The following is a 17461-nucleotide window of genomic DNA, read 5'->3' as shown; positions in this document are numbered from 1 at the left end:
TAACCGCACGGCAGGCAAATGCCATATTCAACACATTGTGTGCTAAATATGGCACTGTAGCCCGTATTCGACATATGGTATGCCGAATATGGGCTACAGTGCCATATTCGGCACACAATGTGTCGTATATGACCGGATCCACGGTTTTTCGCCGTATGATGTACCGAAATTCTATTTTCGATAAATAATATGTTAAATAAAAATACTAAAATTATAAATATGATAACGTATTATTTATTTCAGTAAATACGCTCATATATATTACCTAATTTTAAATTTTTGCCTTAGTTTTCGCTCTCTCAACGCAACGCATCGGTCTTCTCGCCTGGCTTTGGCTTTTCACATGGTAGGCCAAAGTCCAAGAGGACCGGAACAAACGAGCAAAATAAACAAAAGGGATGATCTGCAGGCTGCAGTTGCCTAGATCTCGTTTGAGTCTTTTATCCATCTCTGGGATACTCCCAGGAAGTAAAGGGCTGTTGTCAGTCGATGATCCTCTGTAACATAGTATTATCACAGGATGCAAATTCAATCGTGGCCTAAAAAACTTTGCAAGATGCCAGTGGGTACCATTGCATCAGTGTGTAATGAATAATGATACTTGATCACTGTTAGAAGGGACCATATTTGTCGACGGTTTATCAGGACTCATGCAGGAGGGCATTGTCACACAAGGTACAATGCCAATGCTGAACCTGGAAACCATCCAAGAGAGGCTTTGAGAATGTTGAGATGGCTGCGTCGTCCGTCCGTTCATTTCTGCATCGCACAAGCAGGACCCATTTTGGAATTGCACGAGCAGGGGGAGCATTTCGGTGCAGCAGAGGAACAAATGTTGAAGTCGCCACCGTGCTACAATATATGACCCTAATTACTATGGATTCTCGGATTGATACAGTCCAGGACCGTAAGAGCATGTCCAACTAACTTTTAAAATCTCGCTCCCTATATTTTTATATAAAAAGCCTTTTAAAAAAATCTTAACTCTATTTTTCTTTGTGCCCCAACTGACTTTATAAATATCATTTTCTAAATTCTACTCACATATATTTTATTAATATCCTATAAATAAAAAAATACTTATAATGTCTATATTTCTAACAACTAAATTATGTATATGTTTGAATTTTATTTGAATTCAAATTGAATATAAAGAATAATATCACATTAAATAATAAAAATGCATATAAATAAAACATTATAAAGTAACTTAATTTTTCACCGTATAACCTAGTGCTGAAAATAATTTTATAGTCCATCACATATGAAGAATATTAGTGAATTTTTTCATATTTTTGAGAATTTATTTGAGGCACTGACAATTGTTAGAAATTATAAAGTAGACTTTTTCGAAGAATTTTAGTTTAAATTATACACAAGATTTTTAGTTGAATCTATAATACATGTGCAACCTATTTTAAATAGATTCACCTAAAACGCCTATATGGAATTTAAACTAAAATTTTATAAAAATACTACTTTTATGAGGCTCAAATAAATTCTTAAAAATCTAAGCAAATTTACTAATATTCGTCTTATGTGATGTAATAATTTTAAAATTATTTTTAGCTTTAAGTTATATGAGTAAAAAAGTGAGTTCTTTGTATATATTTTTATCATTCTATGCATGCCATCAGGATGAATTTATTCAGACAGCTAAATAGAATCTTGTAACAAGTCATCATATTTCATAGGAAGAACTAAACACATTCTTATAATATCCTATATATCTAATCAAACAATCTATTTATACTACCGTCTAATCTCATCCTATCTGCAACCATTCTATCTAGTCTCGTGCTATCTTAGAACCATCATATATATTAACTTTGTTCAACCAACAAACACTTTCTAACTCTAGCCATAGAGAACGAGATGTCCAGTCGGTTGAAGAGGTTCTAGCGCCAACGGTTGGTGAATTGGTGGCGCCTCACTGTCCCAGGGACCATGCTGAGCTAGCACACTTGCCAGCTTGCCGTGTTGTTTTTTTTACTGTACTACGTCGGAGTACTACTCTTTTGCTTGTACTGCACTGCTACTACAAACAAGGCACTAGCTTCCTCCGGCGAACAGACTGGCTACGGTGGTTCACTGGCTCAGTAGCGCGAAGCTTTATGCTGCAGCAACCGTGCAACGATAGAGGCTTCCTAGAGCCATAGAGCATTCGGTGGCAAAACACATGATGCCGTTTAGTTACTTTTTTAAGTTAGCAGTATTTATACTGCTCACTTGCATTAGCGGCCAAGGAGACGAGGTTTTGCCAAAAGGCACGTTCACATTACCTCAATCCGTCAATCTTCTGTATTTTTTGGCTGGACTGCATAGAACTTTCGCTAGTATCAGTATTGACTACTGAGTCACCAAGAGTTACAACAATCACTAGCATTAGCATGGTAAAATATACGAAACTCTTGTTTTGATTTGCCGATGAAACACGACCAGACCCGGACACGGTGGAACAGGATAAAAAACATGTTGGCTCCTTGGAAAGACCGGATTGTCTTAACAGGAGTGTAAATTAGGAATTCTAAAAATTATTCAGCCTAAATTAATAAAGTAACTCTCAATTAATTTATATCAAAATGTATTTTAACGTTATTGACGATTAGAATCCATCTCTTCAGCTCTCTAATATAGCCTGAACTCAAAGTAGAACATATAAAACAAGAGACGTAAAGAAAAATATTTCTTCGTAAGTAAGAGGAGGTAAAGTAGCTTATCTCTCCTACTTAAAAAGTAACAAAAGTACTTATGAGTCCCTCGCCCACCCATCCCCTATCTCACATAACAGTTGCACCGTCAGATGGGCCCCCTACGCAATCCACGCCACCCCTTCGCTGCCTCCTCCTCGCTAGACCTGCCGCCGCCTTCTCCTCCCCGTGCCACCGATCCACGCCACCGTCGCGTCTCCGACGACCGCCATCATCCACGATGTTGCTAATGAATTTGTTCGTCTGTCCGTCCGCCAGTTCCCCTCACGCGTTGAGGCCCACGTGATCCCCGGTGTCGTCAAAATCGGGAAAAAAAACCACAGGCCCCTCTCCCTCCCCCGCGTGTCCTACCCGACCCGCCCTCGTGATTTCCTCCCCGGTGTCGTCCTGCCTGCCCAATCCGGCACCCCGGCCATCCCCTGGGCCCTCTCCCCTTCCCCCCTGTTCCTCCTCCCCGCACCCTCCCCCAGCCACCCACCCCCGCGGCTCCATGCCCAATCTTTAAATCTGGTGGAGATAGACTCCGTCGCATGTCTCGGCAACCGGCACGCCTCCACCATGCCCTCATCATCTAGGAGAGACATCCACTTTTCGTTCACCCTCAGACCCTGCGATGGACGGCGTCTCCGACCTCTTTGCTGGCCCATCATGACACTCTGTTCCCTCTCCGCTCCCGTAATGGCCACCACGATGCTCCATTCCCTCGCCGTCACGCACCTCCTCCTATAGAGCCGCTCTGCTGACCTCACCCTCGCCGACATTGCCGCCGCCCGCGCGCGCCACCTCGCTGTCACTCGAGACCTTAGGTAAGCAGGCAAGCCACGAGTAGGAGGTGGGAGTTGACGGCATCACCGTCATCACTATCTGCAACCCGCTTGTCAACTTGCTCTCCATCAATGGTGTGGTACACAGTCCCCCTGCCTTCCCCCAAATCTATTTTCTAGATTTTTTTTTGGCAGCCATTTGATGCAAGATTGAGTGTTTAAGACTCGCGGGTGGTCGAATTCAATAAAAGGAGATATGAAAGTGTCCCCTTTTTGTGGATTGTTCATTGTTCATGTCACTTGACTTCCCCTTTGAGCACCCGCACCATGGCAAGTTCGTTGGCTGCTTGTGATATTGTGCCTTCTAGGATGTGGATGCTCTCGCTTCTTTGTGCTCTTCTTCCTAAGCCACCGGATAGGAAGGTGATGATGAACAAGGAGCTATCGCGGATGAGAAGCTGCATCAGGGGGATGAGGCCCATTCAGGCCTCACCAGAGGTCACGTATAGCACCAACCTGAAGAGGGCCAGAAACACGCGCAAAGTTTGAAGTCCAAACTGCTCACATTTCATCTTAATTCGTCTTTATTGCAATCCTATCTGTGGAGATTTGATACCAGTGATCCTATGCCAGGGTATGGACGCTCTCGCTTCCTCGTGCTCGTCCCATGGAAAGTAATAGGCCCTAGGTTGTGATGACCAAGGAGCAGCTAGGGATGAGAGCACCAGTCTGGTGAGGGCTTGAAAGGTCAGTTGCAAAATAAAACAAATATTCCATTCACAAGATTGATGATCAATGGCTGAGTTTTTATTGGATTTGTGGTTGAATATGCAGCTGCCGGTTTCCATGGTGGACATGGTCGCTATGCTTGAAAGGGAGTTAAACAGCATTTTGTCTAAGCGGCACTTGGTGCTGGAGAGGTGTGTGTTGCTCGCGGAGGAGAATAGGATACTCATATATGAGGGTGGGTTTGTCCCCGAAGAAGATGATATGGTAATAATCTTATTGCACCACAAGCACATCTTATTCTGAAATGTTTGGTACGAGCTCTACCCTTTTAATAGAGAAGAGAGGAATAATTTAGGTTTCATCATCATTGCAGTGCGATAAAAAAGGTTAAAAATTACAAGGCTATCACACAAATGAGTTACAACTAACAACTTGGGTACAAGGCTATCACACAAATGAATAACAACTAACAACTTGGGGGTGAAAGAAATAGTCCAGCTAACTAATTTGTGCTACAGATTGGTGAGTAGTAACCGTTCTCTATATACATGCATTCTTGCCACAATTTGTGCTACAGATTGTAAATGTTTGACAAGTTAATTTTGTAATTGTTAGAACCAAGGATGATGTATGAAATATTGCCAATCATGAGGCATTTCTGCGGAGGATGCTTGAAGAGCAGCAATAGGCAACCGAGCTGCAGTAGGCCATCAAGTTGTAGGGTCGCCAATTCATGGGGTTGCAGCTTCTCGACCTCAAGGGCAAGGGTCACCATCTCAGCTCCCCCCGTTGGCTCACCCATGACTATGGGACAAACTGATGGCAAAGGCAACATCAATGGGAATGGCAATGCCGTCCACTTTGAGGATGTCACCATCCAAGTTACAGTCTTTGATCTTAACAAGTTCTTGGCTCTTGCATTAATGAGGCAGTTGCAGGCGCAGAGGTTGTAACTCCATGATTTTTTGTTGTAGATAACAAGTTAAATAGCCTTACCATGAGTGCTCCTACATATGCTATTGTCTCCGCAACTGCTGCAAAAGGCAAGCAAAAGGAGCAACAGAAAGATAATGGTCTAGATGCCTTCTATTTGGTGGTTTTCTGGGCGAGATCAGCTTTCTCAGTTTTTTCTACAATCATACTTGAACAACTGATTAGGAACATGACTACAATATGCGAATAGCTAAAAAGATGAGGCTTTGAGAGGAATAGAGTTTCATCAATGGTTGTCTGGTTGAAATTATTCAAACAAGGTTATATTTCATCATTAGTTTTTTTAGCATTAGGTAAGTAATCACCTCACTATCTCTCTCTTTCTCTATCTTGATCATTCAAATGTCACATTTTATCATTTTTTTTTCAATATTACATGAATGCCGAGTAACATTGGAGTTTCTCGTTTTATTTCATACCAAATTACCAATAATTAAGCCGTGAGGTAGTTGCAATAGAGAATCACTCTTAGATCCTCTATTGAGGTAAGCAATAGCTTTTGCATATGCTTGATATTATTTTGTGTAATTTTTATTTTCGTTACAACGTACGGACACTCAACTAGTAAAAAAATTATTCAACCTAAATTACAAGATAAATAAATTAATTTGTATTTAAATGTATTCTAATGCGGTTAAAATCCTGTCTCTCCGACTCTCCAACATAGTCTGAACTCAAAGTAGAAAAAAAAAGAGACGTAGAAAAAGTCTCTCTCCATAAGTAAGAGGAGTTAAAGTCTTATACCAAATAGTAGTAGGACTGCCTCACCGTTTTCCAATTCAACACAATGACCCTGGTTGCTTGGGCCATGTCAATCGGGACCCGGTTCCTCTGACATGTATGTACACTGACACGTAGGATCCAAGCACACATATCAAAGGATCCCCGTCCATGGCAGCCGGAGAGCAGCCTTGCAGCGCCCGCCGTCCCTTTCCCTCGCCGGACACCGCACCACATGACATGCCTGTCCACAACAGCCCCTGCCTGCCGAGCGGGCCCCACTGCACAGACCACCCCGCCCGCCTGCTCTCATTCCATTTCTTATTCCGAAATTAAATTCAAACTTTAATCCGCCTCTCCCCGAGCACGCCCAAAAAACATGAGGGGAGGAGTAATTCCCTCCTGTCCTCGGCGCGTGATTTCTTTAATCCACCTCCCCCGCCGCCTCCTCGCCATACTAGCCCCCCTCGTGAGCCCCTCTCCTCAGTCCTCTCCTCCTCCCCCTCTCTCCAGCCCATACCTCGCCCTCCCCTCTCGCTTTGGATCTCGTCCTGCCGGCCGCGGCGGCGACCCGGTCCGACTCCTCTCCCAACGTCGCCCCACCGAGCGCCGCGCTTGCCTACTTACTTAAGCCGCCCGCATTGCCGGGATTCGCTCCATTTGTCGACGCTAATCGTGGGGAGCCGTCGCGCTGAGTCGTAGGTCGGAGCTTGGAGCTGACGCTGCTGCTTGGTTTACTTCGTCTCGCTCGATCTGAGTCTGCGTTCCCCCGCATCGCTGGATAGTTTTGAGGCTTGCGGTGATGGCGATTGGAGCTCGGCGACCTGGTGGACGAGGAGTTGAGGATTGAAGGGTGCTAGCTCCTGCGGAGGGGGAGGACGAGGGAAGGACTGAAGGAGGGAGATGGCGGCCGGCGGGATGGGGCCCGCGCAGCGCCAGGCGCCGAACGGCGGCTCCGGCAGTGTCAGCAACGGCGGTGCTGCGGCGTTAGCCACCGCCACGCCGCTGCACAGCTCGGCGGCCTCCACCGTCAACGGCGCCGCCGACGGGTACGACAGCGACGGCTACAGCTTTGCGCCGCAGTGAGTGCCAGCTTCCTTCGCCTTCTCGTGCTGCTGTTTCAGTTCCGGTCCAGCGGTTAGCGAGTTGATTTCGTGTTCCTGCCTCTGTATGAATTAGTTAGTTACTTTGGTTCGTGTCTGAGGTTTTTGAATTTTATATTGTATTTGATTACCAAAAAAGCTTTCCCTACCTATCGGAAAGTATAGGGAAAGTTTGGATGAGACTCGAAGCTGATATTTATTGAACTGTTATTTCTCGTTACTGTCGCTATAATTGGCTATGTGTGCTGTGCTCGTAATCCATGGCCTACCACCCTACTTGTTAAATGCGTTTGGTACCAGTTTTGTGGTTGTTTTGAAGTGAAGACACTAGACAGTGGTACCTTGCTTTGTTCTATCTCACACTTGAGCACGAGGGCTCTGTTTGCTCGGTAAGATAGAATGTGATCCAAATTTAATCGTTGGGGTTACTGTTTTGCAGGACACCGTCAACTTTGTCAATGTCCATACCTCCGGAGCTTGCTGGAGCAATTCCACTGATTGATAGATTCCAGGTACGTGCTTGCTTGATTCCAACATTCCCTGTGATGTGATATATGATATATATCATGGCCGTTCAAAAAAGGGAGAACATATTCTTGTCATGCTGGTGATCTGCTGGTGATCAACTGACCATGTGGTGCCTCTAGCGTTTTGTGAACTTTTAACTTTAGCACTGTGGCAGTTGCATTATTTTTGCTGATGACTTACGCAAAAGAATTTCACCAATTGTCAGTTTGGAGGGAACAGAAATGAGATAAGGAAACGATCCATCATAATCGTCGCTATTCAAATAGAGAAATAAATGGAAACCGGATATTATAAATATGAGTTTATTCCCTACAATAATTTGAATTTTGTTCTCTAGAAATCAAGAGGGGAATTCCATAAAAGAAAGAAACCAAGAGTAATTACAATTAGCGCAACTTTCTTGCTTAAATTTTATACCCTCTTTTAAATTGTCAAACAAAAAGAGGAAATGTATGTTTCCGACAGTTAGGGCCTATTTGGTTAAGCTTTTGCTACTTAGAAGTAGAAAGCTGAACCAAACAGTTCGCTTCTAAAAATGACTTCTGAGAAGCAAAAGCTGTCATTATTACTAGAAGCCAGAAGTTAGTATGGAGGAATTTTTGTAGCTTCTGAGGGATAATGTTCTGAGGGGTATTACATATATTATATATTTCATCCGCATCAAAAGCCAATTCAAAAGCAGTTTTTCAACAACAACTTTTAGAAGCAGCTTTTGGAAAAGCCTCAGCCCAACCAAATAGGCCCTTAGTCCTATTCTTTCTATTTAAATGGGCAATACCAACAATTGTCCTTATCACTGGCATTACAAACAAGGAAATGCACTAGTCTGCATGTTTTATTATTATTGTCTTATTGATTATTCTGCAGTTACATCAAAATGTCCAGTGTTATAGGGTTTAATAGTTTATTAAATGTCAGTTAATAAGAATTGGTATGATTCTCACATTGATAATAGTGCTGAAATACGACAGGTGGAGGGATTTCTCAAGGCAATGCGAAAACAGATTCATTCGGCTGGAAAACGTGGATTTTTTTCTAAAAAAACTGTTGGGCCCCAAGCTCGTGAGAAGTTCACTTTGGAGGATATGCTGTGCTTCCAAAAGGTGATGTTGTCAAATCTCATTCCATCTGTGGGGTTACACTGTTGCACTTGGTGCAATTTATCTGTCTTCTTTTCTTCTTTTGAAATCCAATATAAAAGCATAAAGTTGTTATCATCAAGTGTGTCTCATATAGTTAAAGCATAAAGTTGTTATCATCAAGTGTGTCTCATATCGCTGTGTTATACTAATACAGTGCTTCTTTGTGTCTGTTTTCAGGATCCTATTCCAACTTCGTTATTAAAAATAAGTAGCGACCTTGTAAGCCGCTCAATTAAGATGTTCCATGTCATACTACAATACACGGGCATTGATTCGCCTGCAATAATAAGTTTGGATGAAAGAATAGAACTTGTCGCAAAGCTTTATAAGCATACATTGAACCGTTCTGAACTTCGAGATGAACTCTTTGCACAGATTTCAAAACAAACACGTAACAATCCTGATAGGTGAGTAATGGGCTTCTCATGGATGACAAGCACTAGTGGATATCAGACTTATTTTATTATTCATATTATTTTCTTTTTGTACTTACAGGGGTTGGTCAATAAGAGCTTGGGAGCTTATGTATCTGTGTGCATCGTCCATGCCACCAAGCAAAGATATTGGGGCATACTTGTCTGAGTATGTTCACTATATTGCCCATGGAGCCACAACTGATTCTGATGTTCGAGTTCTAGCGTTGAACACACTAAATGCATTAAAACGTTCAGTTAAGGCAGGCCCTAGGGTTACAAGTCCTGCACGGGAGGAGATAGAAGCTCTTTTATCCAGCCGGAAGCTTACAACAATTGTATTTTTCTTGGATGAAACTTTTGAGGAAATTACCTACGACATGGCAACAACTGTTGCTGATGCTGTTGAGGTACTTGCATTTTTCCTCTGTTATTGGCTTTAGAATTGATATATGCCAAACGTTCTGAAATTCTTTTAGAAGAATGCAACTAGTCTGATCTTGAGGATTACTTGGTTGGATATAACTTCAGTTGTGAGTTGTGACTATAAATTATCATTGATTCATTATTGTTGTAGTATAGTGATTCCATTTATAAGTGGCACAATATTAGCGAGTTAACTTCGTTTTGCGCATGCCATGACTAATTTATATGACTCGTGTCCAAATATGTGCTATAAGGATGTGATTGGCACAAATTGTCCAGCCACAGGATAAAGGCATATCAGGCTGGAAAATTACACAAGTAGAATCACCGCGGAACAGTATCTCTGCCTGATTTTACTTTCATATAGCTAATTGATACTATGAGAGCAAGCAGTCTGAAGTTGCTAAGGTCAGGATTTTAGATACCTCTTTACTTGCCTGACCACCATTTAGAATCAGGCTGTATATAGGTAGGGTATTAGTAATCAGCTTATGACTGTTTTCTACACTCAAGGTAGTCACAACGAATCATAGACATCTTCCTGGCTTATTCAACTCAACCTTGCAACATGTTGTATCTTGGTGCTTGATGCCGCATGGATGACCTATTGTGGTTACTTCCTTATTTAGTTAATGTTATGAATTCTAAAACGACTGATTTTTTTGGTTGACTGAAAGTCTGAAACAATAGTTTTACTTAAATTCTTTGTCTAGTTTTTGGTTGGCCAAACAGCAGATATCGAAGCCCATTACAACTTAGTTTGACGCCATTATATTCCTATCCATTATACTGTTGTACTATTTTTTAACAGTTTTGTCACTAAACTTGTTGGTGCAGTTTCTTGTTTTGTTTATATTTTTAAAAGTCACAAAGAGCACTTGAAATTGTAATTCTAAGGAAACAGAATATGCTTTAATGACAGGAACTTGCTGGCATTATCAAACTTTCAGTATATTCTAGTTTCAGCCTATTCGAGTGCCGAAAGGTTGCTAATGGATCAAAGTCTTCAGAAGTTGCCAATGGTATATCTTTTCACTACAAAGTCATATGGGTTTTTTCTTCTGTCTTGCAACTTAGTGCATGTGGTTCAGATATCGTGTAGAGGAAGGAAATGTTGGTTTTAGAGTTTAGAGGGAGTTTTTCACATAACACGTGTGTTTCTTTATTTTTGCATGCAGAGGAATACATTGGATTAGACGATAACAAATATATTGGTGACTTGTTATCTGAATTCAAATCAGCTAAGGATCGCAATAAAGGAGAAATTTTGCACTGCAAACTTGTATTCAAAAAACGCCTCTTTCGTGAGTCAGATGAGGCTGTGACTGATCCAATGTTTGTTCAGCTATCATATGTCCAGGTACTGGTTTAGATAGTGGTCTGATAGCTGATTGTAGTGCTACCAGTTCGTAGGTTTTGCAAGTAATATTGTTTCCATCATAGCACTAATATCATAATTCTGCAGTTGCAACATGATTATATTTTAGGAAACTATCCGGTAGGCAGGGATGATGCTGCACAACTCTCTGCTCTGCAAACATTGGTTGAGATCGGATTCATTGACAATCCTGAGTCTTGTGTGTAAGTATTTCATAAGGTCCTACCTGATCTCTCATGTCACCTTTCAATTTAGTATTTCCCGTGGTAAAAATATTAATTACCTCTTTTCATTTTCTTGATCTTGCTAGTGAATGGATATCACTTCTAGAGAGGTTTCTACCTAGACAAGTTGCAATTACTAGAGCGAAGCGAGACTGGGAGCTTGACATCATTTCACGCTATCAGTTAATGGTATTTATCTAGCCATGCAACTTAATGTTTATTGGGCTATCAGTAAATTTACAATTTGTTTCACACTGGTGTAAAGGCACCTGATAACTCTTGATTACCTAAGTACTTCGTTGTTTCATCCAGGAACACTTGTCAAAAGACGATGCACGGCAACAGTTTCTCAGAATCTTAAGGACTCTTCCATATGGGAACTCAGTTTTCTTCAGCGTTCGGAAGATTGATGATCCAATAGGACTTCTACCTGGAAAAATCATTTTAGGAATCAACAAAAGAGGGGTCTGATCCTAACCCTGTGATGAAAATTGTATATTTTTTCTGCTAAGTAATGCTGACCTTGTATTTCTGCATGAATGCAGGTTCACTTTTTCCGTCCAGTTCCCAAGGAGTATCTACATTCAGCAGAGCTAAGAGACATCATGCAATTTGGGAGCAGCAATACTGCTGTTTTCTTTAAGATGCGAGTTGCTGGTGTTCTTCATATCTTTCAGTTTGAAACTAAGCAGGTATTTTAAAGCTTCAAGGCGGTAGTACATATATACTCTATCCAATCCCATTATGTCATATATAGCTGTCAAAGTAACCATATTTTTTTTAGGGTGAGGAGATATGTGTAGCACTTCAAACACATATAAATGATGTCATGCTCCGCAGATATTCAAAAGCACGCTCTGCTACTAGTGCAACTTCTCAAAATGATGTTACCCAAACATATAAGCCACCAAATGTTGAAATATATGAGAAACGTGTCCAAGAACTGACAAAAGCAGTTGAGGAATCCCAGAAGAAAGCAGATCGGGTAAGTAGTTTTTGCCACAGTAGTAACAGTGGCAACTCAAGGTATTTACAGTTCAGAATTTGTGAGGAATATCTTGTTACCGCCATTGGGTAAATGTTATTTTGATCTATTAAAACTTTCTTTGCTTGTGTAACTTAAAATTTCTAAAACATTTCTTTGCAATTGGATTGGCTGGTTGCTAATGTTATTTGATTAATGCCCCTCACGGCCTTTTGTAAACAACCCTTTTTGTAATGATTAAAAACTATATACCACTTAGTGTCTCTGCTTATAATCACAAAAAGGAAAAGTAGTAGTTGAAAGACAGAATTATTGCATACTGAAGGATGTACATATGCATGTTTTTATTTGGCTCTCAACATCTACAAGACCATATTTGGCTCATGTTATTGATAAATATTTGGTGAGAATGTGGCTTAATATCGTATACATCTTGTTTTAGCATCAAATATCTTTTAGGTGTCTGCTTGTAGAGTTCCCAAGTGTATTTGCAATTTTCAATTTACACTGTAGCCATGCTAAGGCTGCAACTGTTTATATTCTTGCATAAAGACTGAAAATTCCAGTATAGTTAGGTGATGCCTTTTAGATCTATCCTACCAAAATTCAAGAAAATGGCATTGCCTATCTTATACAAGTGGCCATTTAAGTACATGGAAAGAATAATTATTTACTCTTTTGAATTGCTGAGGAATTAATAGTCCTTATTTTATGTTTAGTTGCGGGAGGACTTACAATTGAAGGCAAAACAAGAAATAGAGATGCAAGAAGAATTGGAAGGGCTAAGAGATACCTTGCAATCTGAACGACAAAGTTTTACAGAAGTAAAAAGTGAGCTGGATAAGCTAAAATCTGTATGTGCTGAGAAAGAATCTGCTTTGCAGGTACGATGACAGATTGTTGGTTTAGTTAAATCATTTGGATAATCTAACTTTCAATTTTATTAGGCTGCTCTGATGGAAAAAAGTAGTCTGGAGACCAGATTAACAAGTGGTCAGGGTAATTCAGAAAGCAATAATAAAATAGAAGCATCTGGTAATCGCCGCGAGAGAGATACTTTGACAACTGTAGGCAGCGTCAACAGTGACATTGAGGTATCTATGACTTGTTTATCATTTCTTTGGCCACACTTATTTCTGTAAAGATGTTATGAACTTATGATGCATTTAACTCTTTTGTGTCTGAAAAGATGCTCACCAAGCTTAAGGAGGAGTTAAAATCATGCCAAAAAGAGCTTGATGCATCGAAAGAAGTCTCGAAGAAGCTAATGTCGGAAAAGAATCTTCTTGACCAGAAGCTTCAAAGGCTTGAACGAATGAAAAGTGAAGAGGTTAGTTCCCTTGTTTAATTATCTGACCTATCCTTTTCTTTCCTCATTTCTTGTTCTGATTTCATAGTGAAAAGTTTATTCATTTCATATTTCTGAAATATGGTTACTATAATTATGCAGAAAAGTACAATGGAAAAGATTTATGGGGATGAATGCCGTAATCTAAAATACCAGATCGCTGGATTGGATCAGAAATTGGAAGTTACAACACGATCCTTAAGTGTTGCTGAATCAAATCTTTCTGTAAGAAATGCTGAGGTGGATACCTTGCAAAATAGTCTGAAAGAACTTGATGAATTAAGAGAGTTCAAAGCGGTATGAGATGTACAATAGCTGCATTTGGTTTTTTTAGATCTTTCAGAAAACTAGATACTATTCCATTTTGCACCATTTCAGGATGTCGACAGAAAGAACCAACAAACTGCTGAGATTCTTAAAAGGCAAGGGGCACAATTGGTTGAACTTGAAAATCTTTATAAGCAAGAACAGGTTTTGCGAAAGCGTTATTATAACACAATTGAAGGTAAACCAAGATTAAATGTTTGTACTTAGTATGGTATTTTGTGATGAATTGATCATGAATTTAGTTACAATTCTTGACAGATATGAAAGGAAAAATAAGAGTTTTTTGTCGCTTGCGCCCTCTAAGTGACAAGGAGTTTTCTTTAGAGGAAAAAAATATAGTTTGCAGTCCTGATGAATTTACAATTGCACATCCATGGAAAGATGACAAGTCAAAACAACATATATATGATCGTGTTTTTGATGCAAGCACTACTCAAGAAGAAGTCTTCGAGGACACTAAGGTGAAATATTTTGAAATATATGTTTTGTGTTAATATTTTCAAGAATATAAATGTCATTCCTATGATTATTCACTTTGGGTTTCATATCTTTTATCGAACTTGTGATGCAGTATCTGGTACAATCGGCTGTTGATGGATATAATGTTTGCATATTTGCTTATGGACAAACTGGTTCTGGAAAGACTTTCACAATTTATGGTTCAGATAACAATCCTGGTCTTACCCCAAGGGCTACATCTGAGCTTTTTAGGGTGATAAAGCGTGATGGTAACAAATATTCATTTTCTTTGAAGGTAAGAAGTATATGTGTTTGTCATCATTTCTTGTGTATCGTGAATACTTGTCGTATGGTTTATTCATTTTTGGGCTAATCTTTACATATTGATTTGTACTGTTGACTAATACTTTGTTTTTTACATGCTTTTGGGAAGGAAAAAGGATTTTAATGACACTGTTTCACATGATTTAACATGTTCTTTAAATCCCAAATATGCCTTCTATATTATCCTTTGTTAATTGCGTTTCATACAAAGTGTAGGCATACATGGTGGAACTTTATCAAGATAATCTTGTGGACCTATTGTTGCACAAAAATGCAAAGCCGCAAAAATTAGAGATAAAAAAGGATTCTAAGGTATAAGATCTCCTTTCTTATGTACATTCAATTAATTTTTCTTAAAACTATAGGTCATGGTCATATTATACTCCTTTGTTTGCGTATTTGATTTTTCACTGTTCTCATTTGACCTTCCTTTCGTGCTTTTCAGAAACATAGTCTTCAGAAATATTAATGTTTCCTACTTTGGTTTACTTTTGTAGTTGCAAGGACAGGCAGTAATTTTTCTTCTCATTTTTGGATAATAAATAACTCAGTTTAGTACTTATCTGACAAATTCTGTTTCTCTACCTTTCATAATAATTCTGCTTAAATTCTAAGACAGCTATAATCTGATAGGAATAAGGGCGAGGCACTATCCATCACCTTAATTTCTGGAGTTTTCATCTGGGAATTTTAGAGGCGCTTTCATTTGTTAACATGTCCTAAACCTAGCTATTTGTAGAGCTAATTAATCGTACTTCTCTTTTTAGGGTGTTGTTACTGTTGAAAATGCAACAGTTGTGAGCATTTCAAGTATCGAAGAGCTGAGGGCTATAATTTCGAGAGGTTCTGAGAGAAGGCACACTGCTGGAACAAATATGAATGATGAGAGCTCAAGGTCTCATTTAATTCTTTCAATCATTATTGAAAGTACTAATCTCCAAACTCAGTCATATGCAAGAGGCAAGGTACGGCAGCATGAAGCTGGAAACTAGTGACAATATTTTTATGCTTTATCTATAATAATAATATTAATAAAAAGATTGAATGTTCTGATCGTCTCCCTTAGCATGAAGCTGGAAACTAGGGACAATATCTTTATGCTTGATCTATAATAATAATAAAAGGATTGAATGTTCTGATTGTCTCCCCGTAATTGTGGCCTTGGCGCTTCGTGCACATAATTGAACTTTCCCTGCTGTAGAAAATAATACACATTTTGCTTGATGGTGGTTGTTGGCAAACATTACTTGGAAACCATACTTAAAGACTAACTGTATTTCAACTGCTCTATACCCGCAAAACTTGTGTACCTTCTGCAGTTGCTTGGCCCTGGTAGTCTAGTTATTCATATGATTTGTGGTTTGCATCATTTTGTTTTTACTATGCAATTCTGTTTTAAAGATGTTCAGTTTGTTTTGTGCGTGATTGAATACAAATAGGTTGATAGTTGATGAAATTCCTTTTTTTTCTTTTGAAAAATTATTATAGTGCAACAAAGTATGCTTTTGTAAAGTTCTTGTTCTTGTTTCTCTTGCTTGATATCAATAGTTAAAATAGACAAGGTGCAGAGAATATCTTGTATGTACAAAAAAAAAATACTACAATAAGTTCTAGCCCTGTTAGGAATGTTGGGGTTTCTCAGATTCCTGCAGGAACTAAACGGTTTCCTGTGAAATTCCAGCATTCTAAATAGGCCTTGAGCTGTCGTAATAAATTTCATAGGCTTTTTCCTATTAAAGAGAAGAATTGACAGTGTTCTTCTGTTTGAGCAGCTAAGTTTTGTGGACCTTGCTGGTTCGGAGAGGGTGAAAAAATCTGGTTCAGCAGGAAAGCAGCTGAAAGAAGCACAAAGCATCAATAAATCTCTTTCTGCGTTGGCTGATGTTATTGGTGCTTTATCGTCTGATGGACAACATATACCTTACCGGAACCATAAGTTGACAATGCTTATGAGTGATTCTCTGGGTGGCAATGCGAAGACCTTAATGTTTGTGAATGTTTCACCAGCAGAGTCTAACTTGGAGGAGACTTACAACTCACTCATGTACGTATTTCCATTGCTCATTTGCTCTATGCTCATTTAGTCTATGTTTGGCCACCTTTTGCTTTGCTGTTACTGTTGTCGTTGATGTTGCTTGGTATTTTTGCTTTTCCAATATGAGTAGGATAATTTCAGTTCTTTCTATCTAATGGATATAATAGCTAGGCTAAAGTTAGTTCCAGTATAGGTCGTTCCTGTGTTATGGTGTAAGTGCCCTTGTGCAGCTCTTCACATGTTTTAAAAAAATCTTTTAGGTATGCTTCACGGGTTCGTTGTATTGTTAATGATACAAGCAAGCATGTTGCCCCAAAAGAAATCACGAGGTTGAAGAAGCTGATTGCCTACTGGAAGGAGCAAGCAGGCAAGCGGAGTGATGATGATGAACTGGAGGAAATACAGGAAGAGAGGATCTCAAAAGAGAAATCAGACAATCGCCTAACCAGTTGAGATCGAGTTACCATCACTGTCGGTCTGCTCTGCTGTGCTGAATGCTCCTGATTGCCACTATTTAGAGAGGTGATTGATGAGTTTTCCGGTCTCTCTAACAGAGCGTTCCGATATCAGCTGACAATGTTGTACACTAATTGTACAGTTACATATTATATTATGGTAGCGAAGCCCGTTTGTACAAAGAGGACTGTAGCACATTCATAGGAGAAGGGGAAAAGTTGTTCGGATTAAACGTTTTTGTAGTTGATTCGCCTTAACGGCTGGTCTGCTGCTGATCACGCGTCTTAGCAGTGTAGTAACTCTACGTTTTTGTAGCATCATATGAGCCTTCTGCCTTCTCCCACTAACTGTTGCATATTCTGTTAGACTCATCTGCCATGGATGTTTCCACGGTTT

General features: G+C 39.8%; 1 protein-coding gene across 1 annotated transcript; it reads left to right on the top strand.

Moving 5' to 3' along the window:
• The first annotated feature begins 6265 nt into the window (after positions 1 to 6265).
• On the top strand, positions 6266 to 17360 carry LOC133925190 (kinesin-like protein KIN-14I). Its single transcript, XM_062371059.1, has 24 exons — positions 6266 to 6491; positions 6620 to 6999; positions 7460 to 7532; positions 8520 to 8651; positions 8868 to 9097; positions 9186 to 9513; positions 10452 to 10551; positions 10708 to 10889; positions 10995 to 11110; positions 11218 to 11320; positions 11444 to 11596; positions 11677 to 11823; positions 11916 to 12116; positions 12836 to 13000; positions 13064 to 13210; positions 13306 to 13446; positions 13567 to 13761; positions 13843 to 13969; positions 14050 to 14252; positions 14363 to 14545; positions 14791 to 14886; positions 15342 to 15539; positions 16347 to 16618; positions 16870 to 17360. The coding sequence occupies exons 2-24, from the start codon at positions 6821 to 6823 to the stop codon at positions 17060 to 17062; spliced, it is 3864 nt and encodes a 1287-aa protein (XP_062227043.1). The 5' UTR covers positions 6266 to 6491; positions 6620 to 6820; the 3' UTR covers positions 17063 to 17360.
• The last annotated feature ends 101 nt before the right edge of the window (positions 17361 to 17461 follow it).

Source organism: Phragmites australis, chromosome 7, assembly GCF_958298935.1.
Source record: "Phragmites australis chromosome 7, lpPhrAust1.1, whole genome shotgun sequence".
NCBI classification, from domain to species: domain Eukaryota; kingdom Viridiplantae; phylum Streptophyta; class Magnoliopsida; order Poales; family Poaceae; genus Phragmites; species Phragmites australis.
This window is presented reverse-complemented; position numbering and strand designations above follow the sequence as displayed.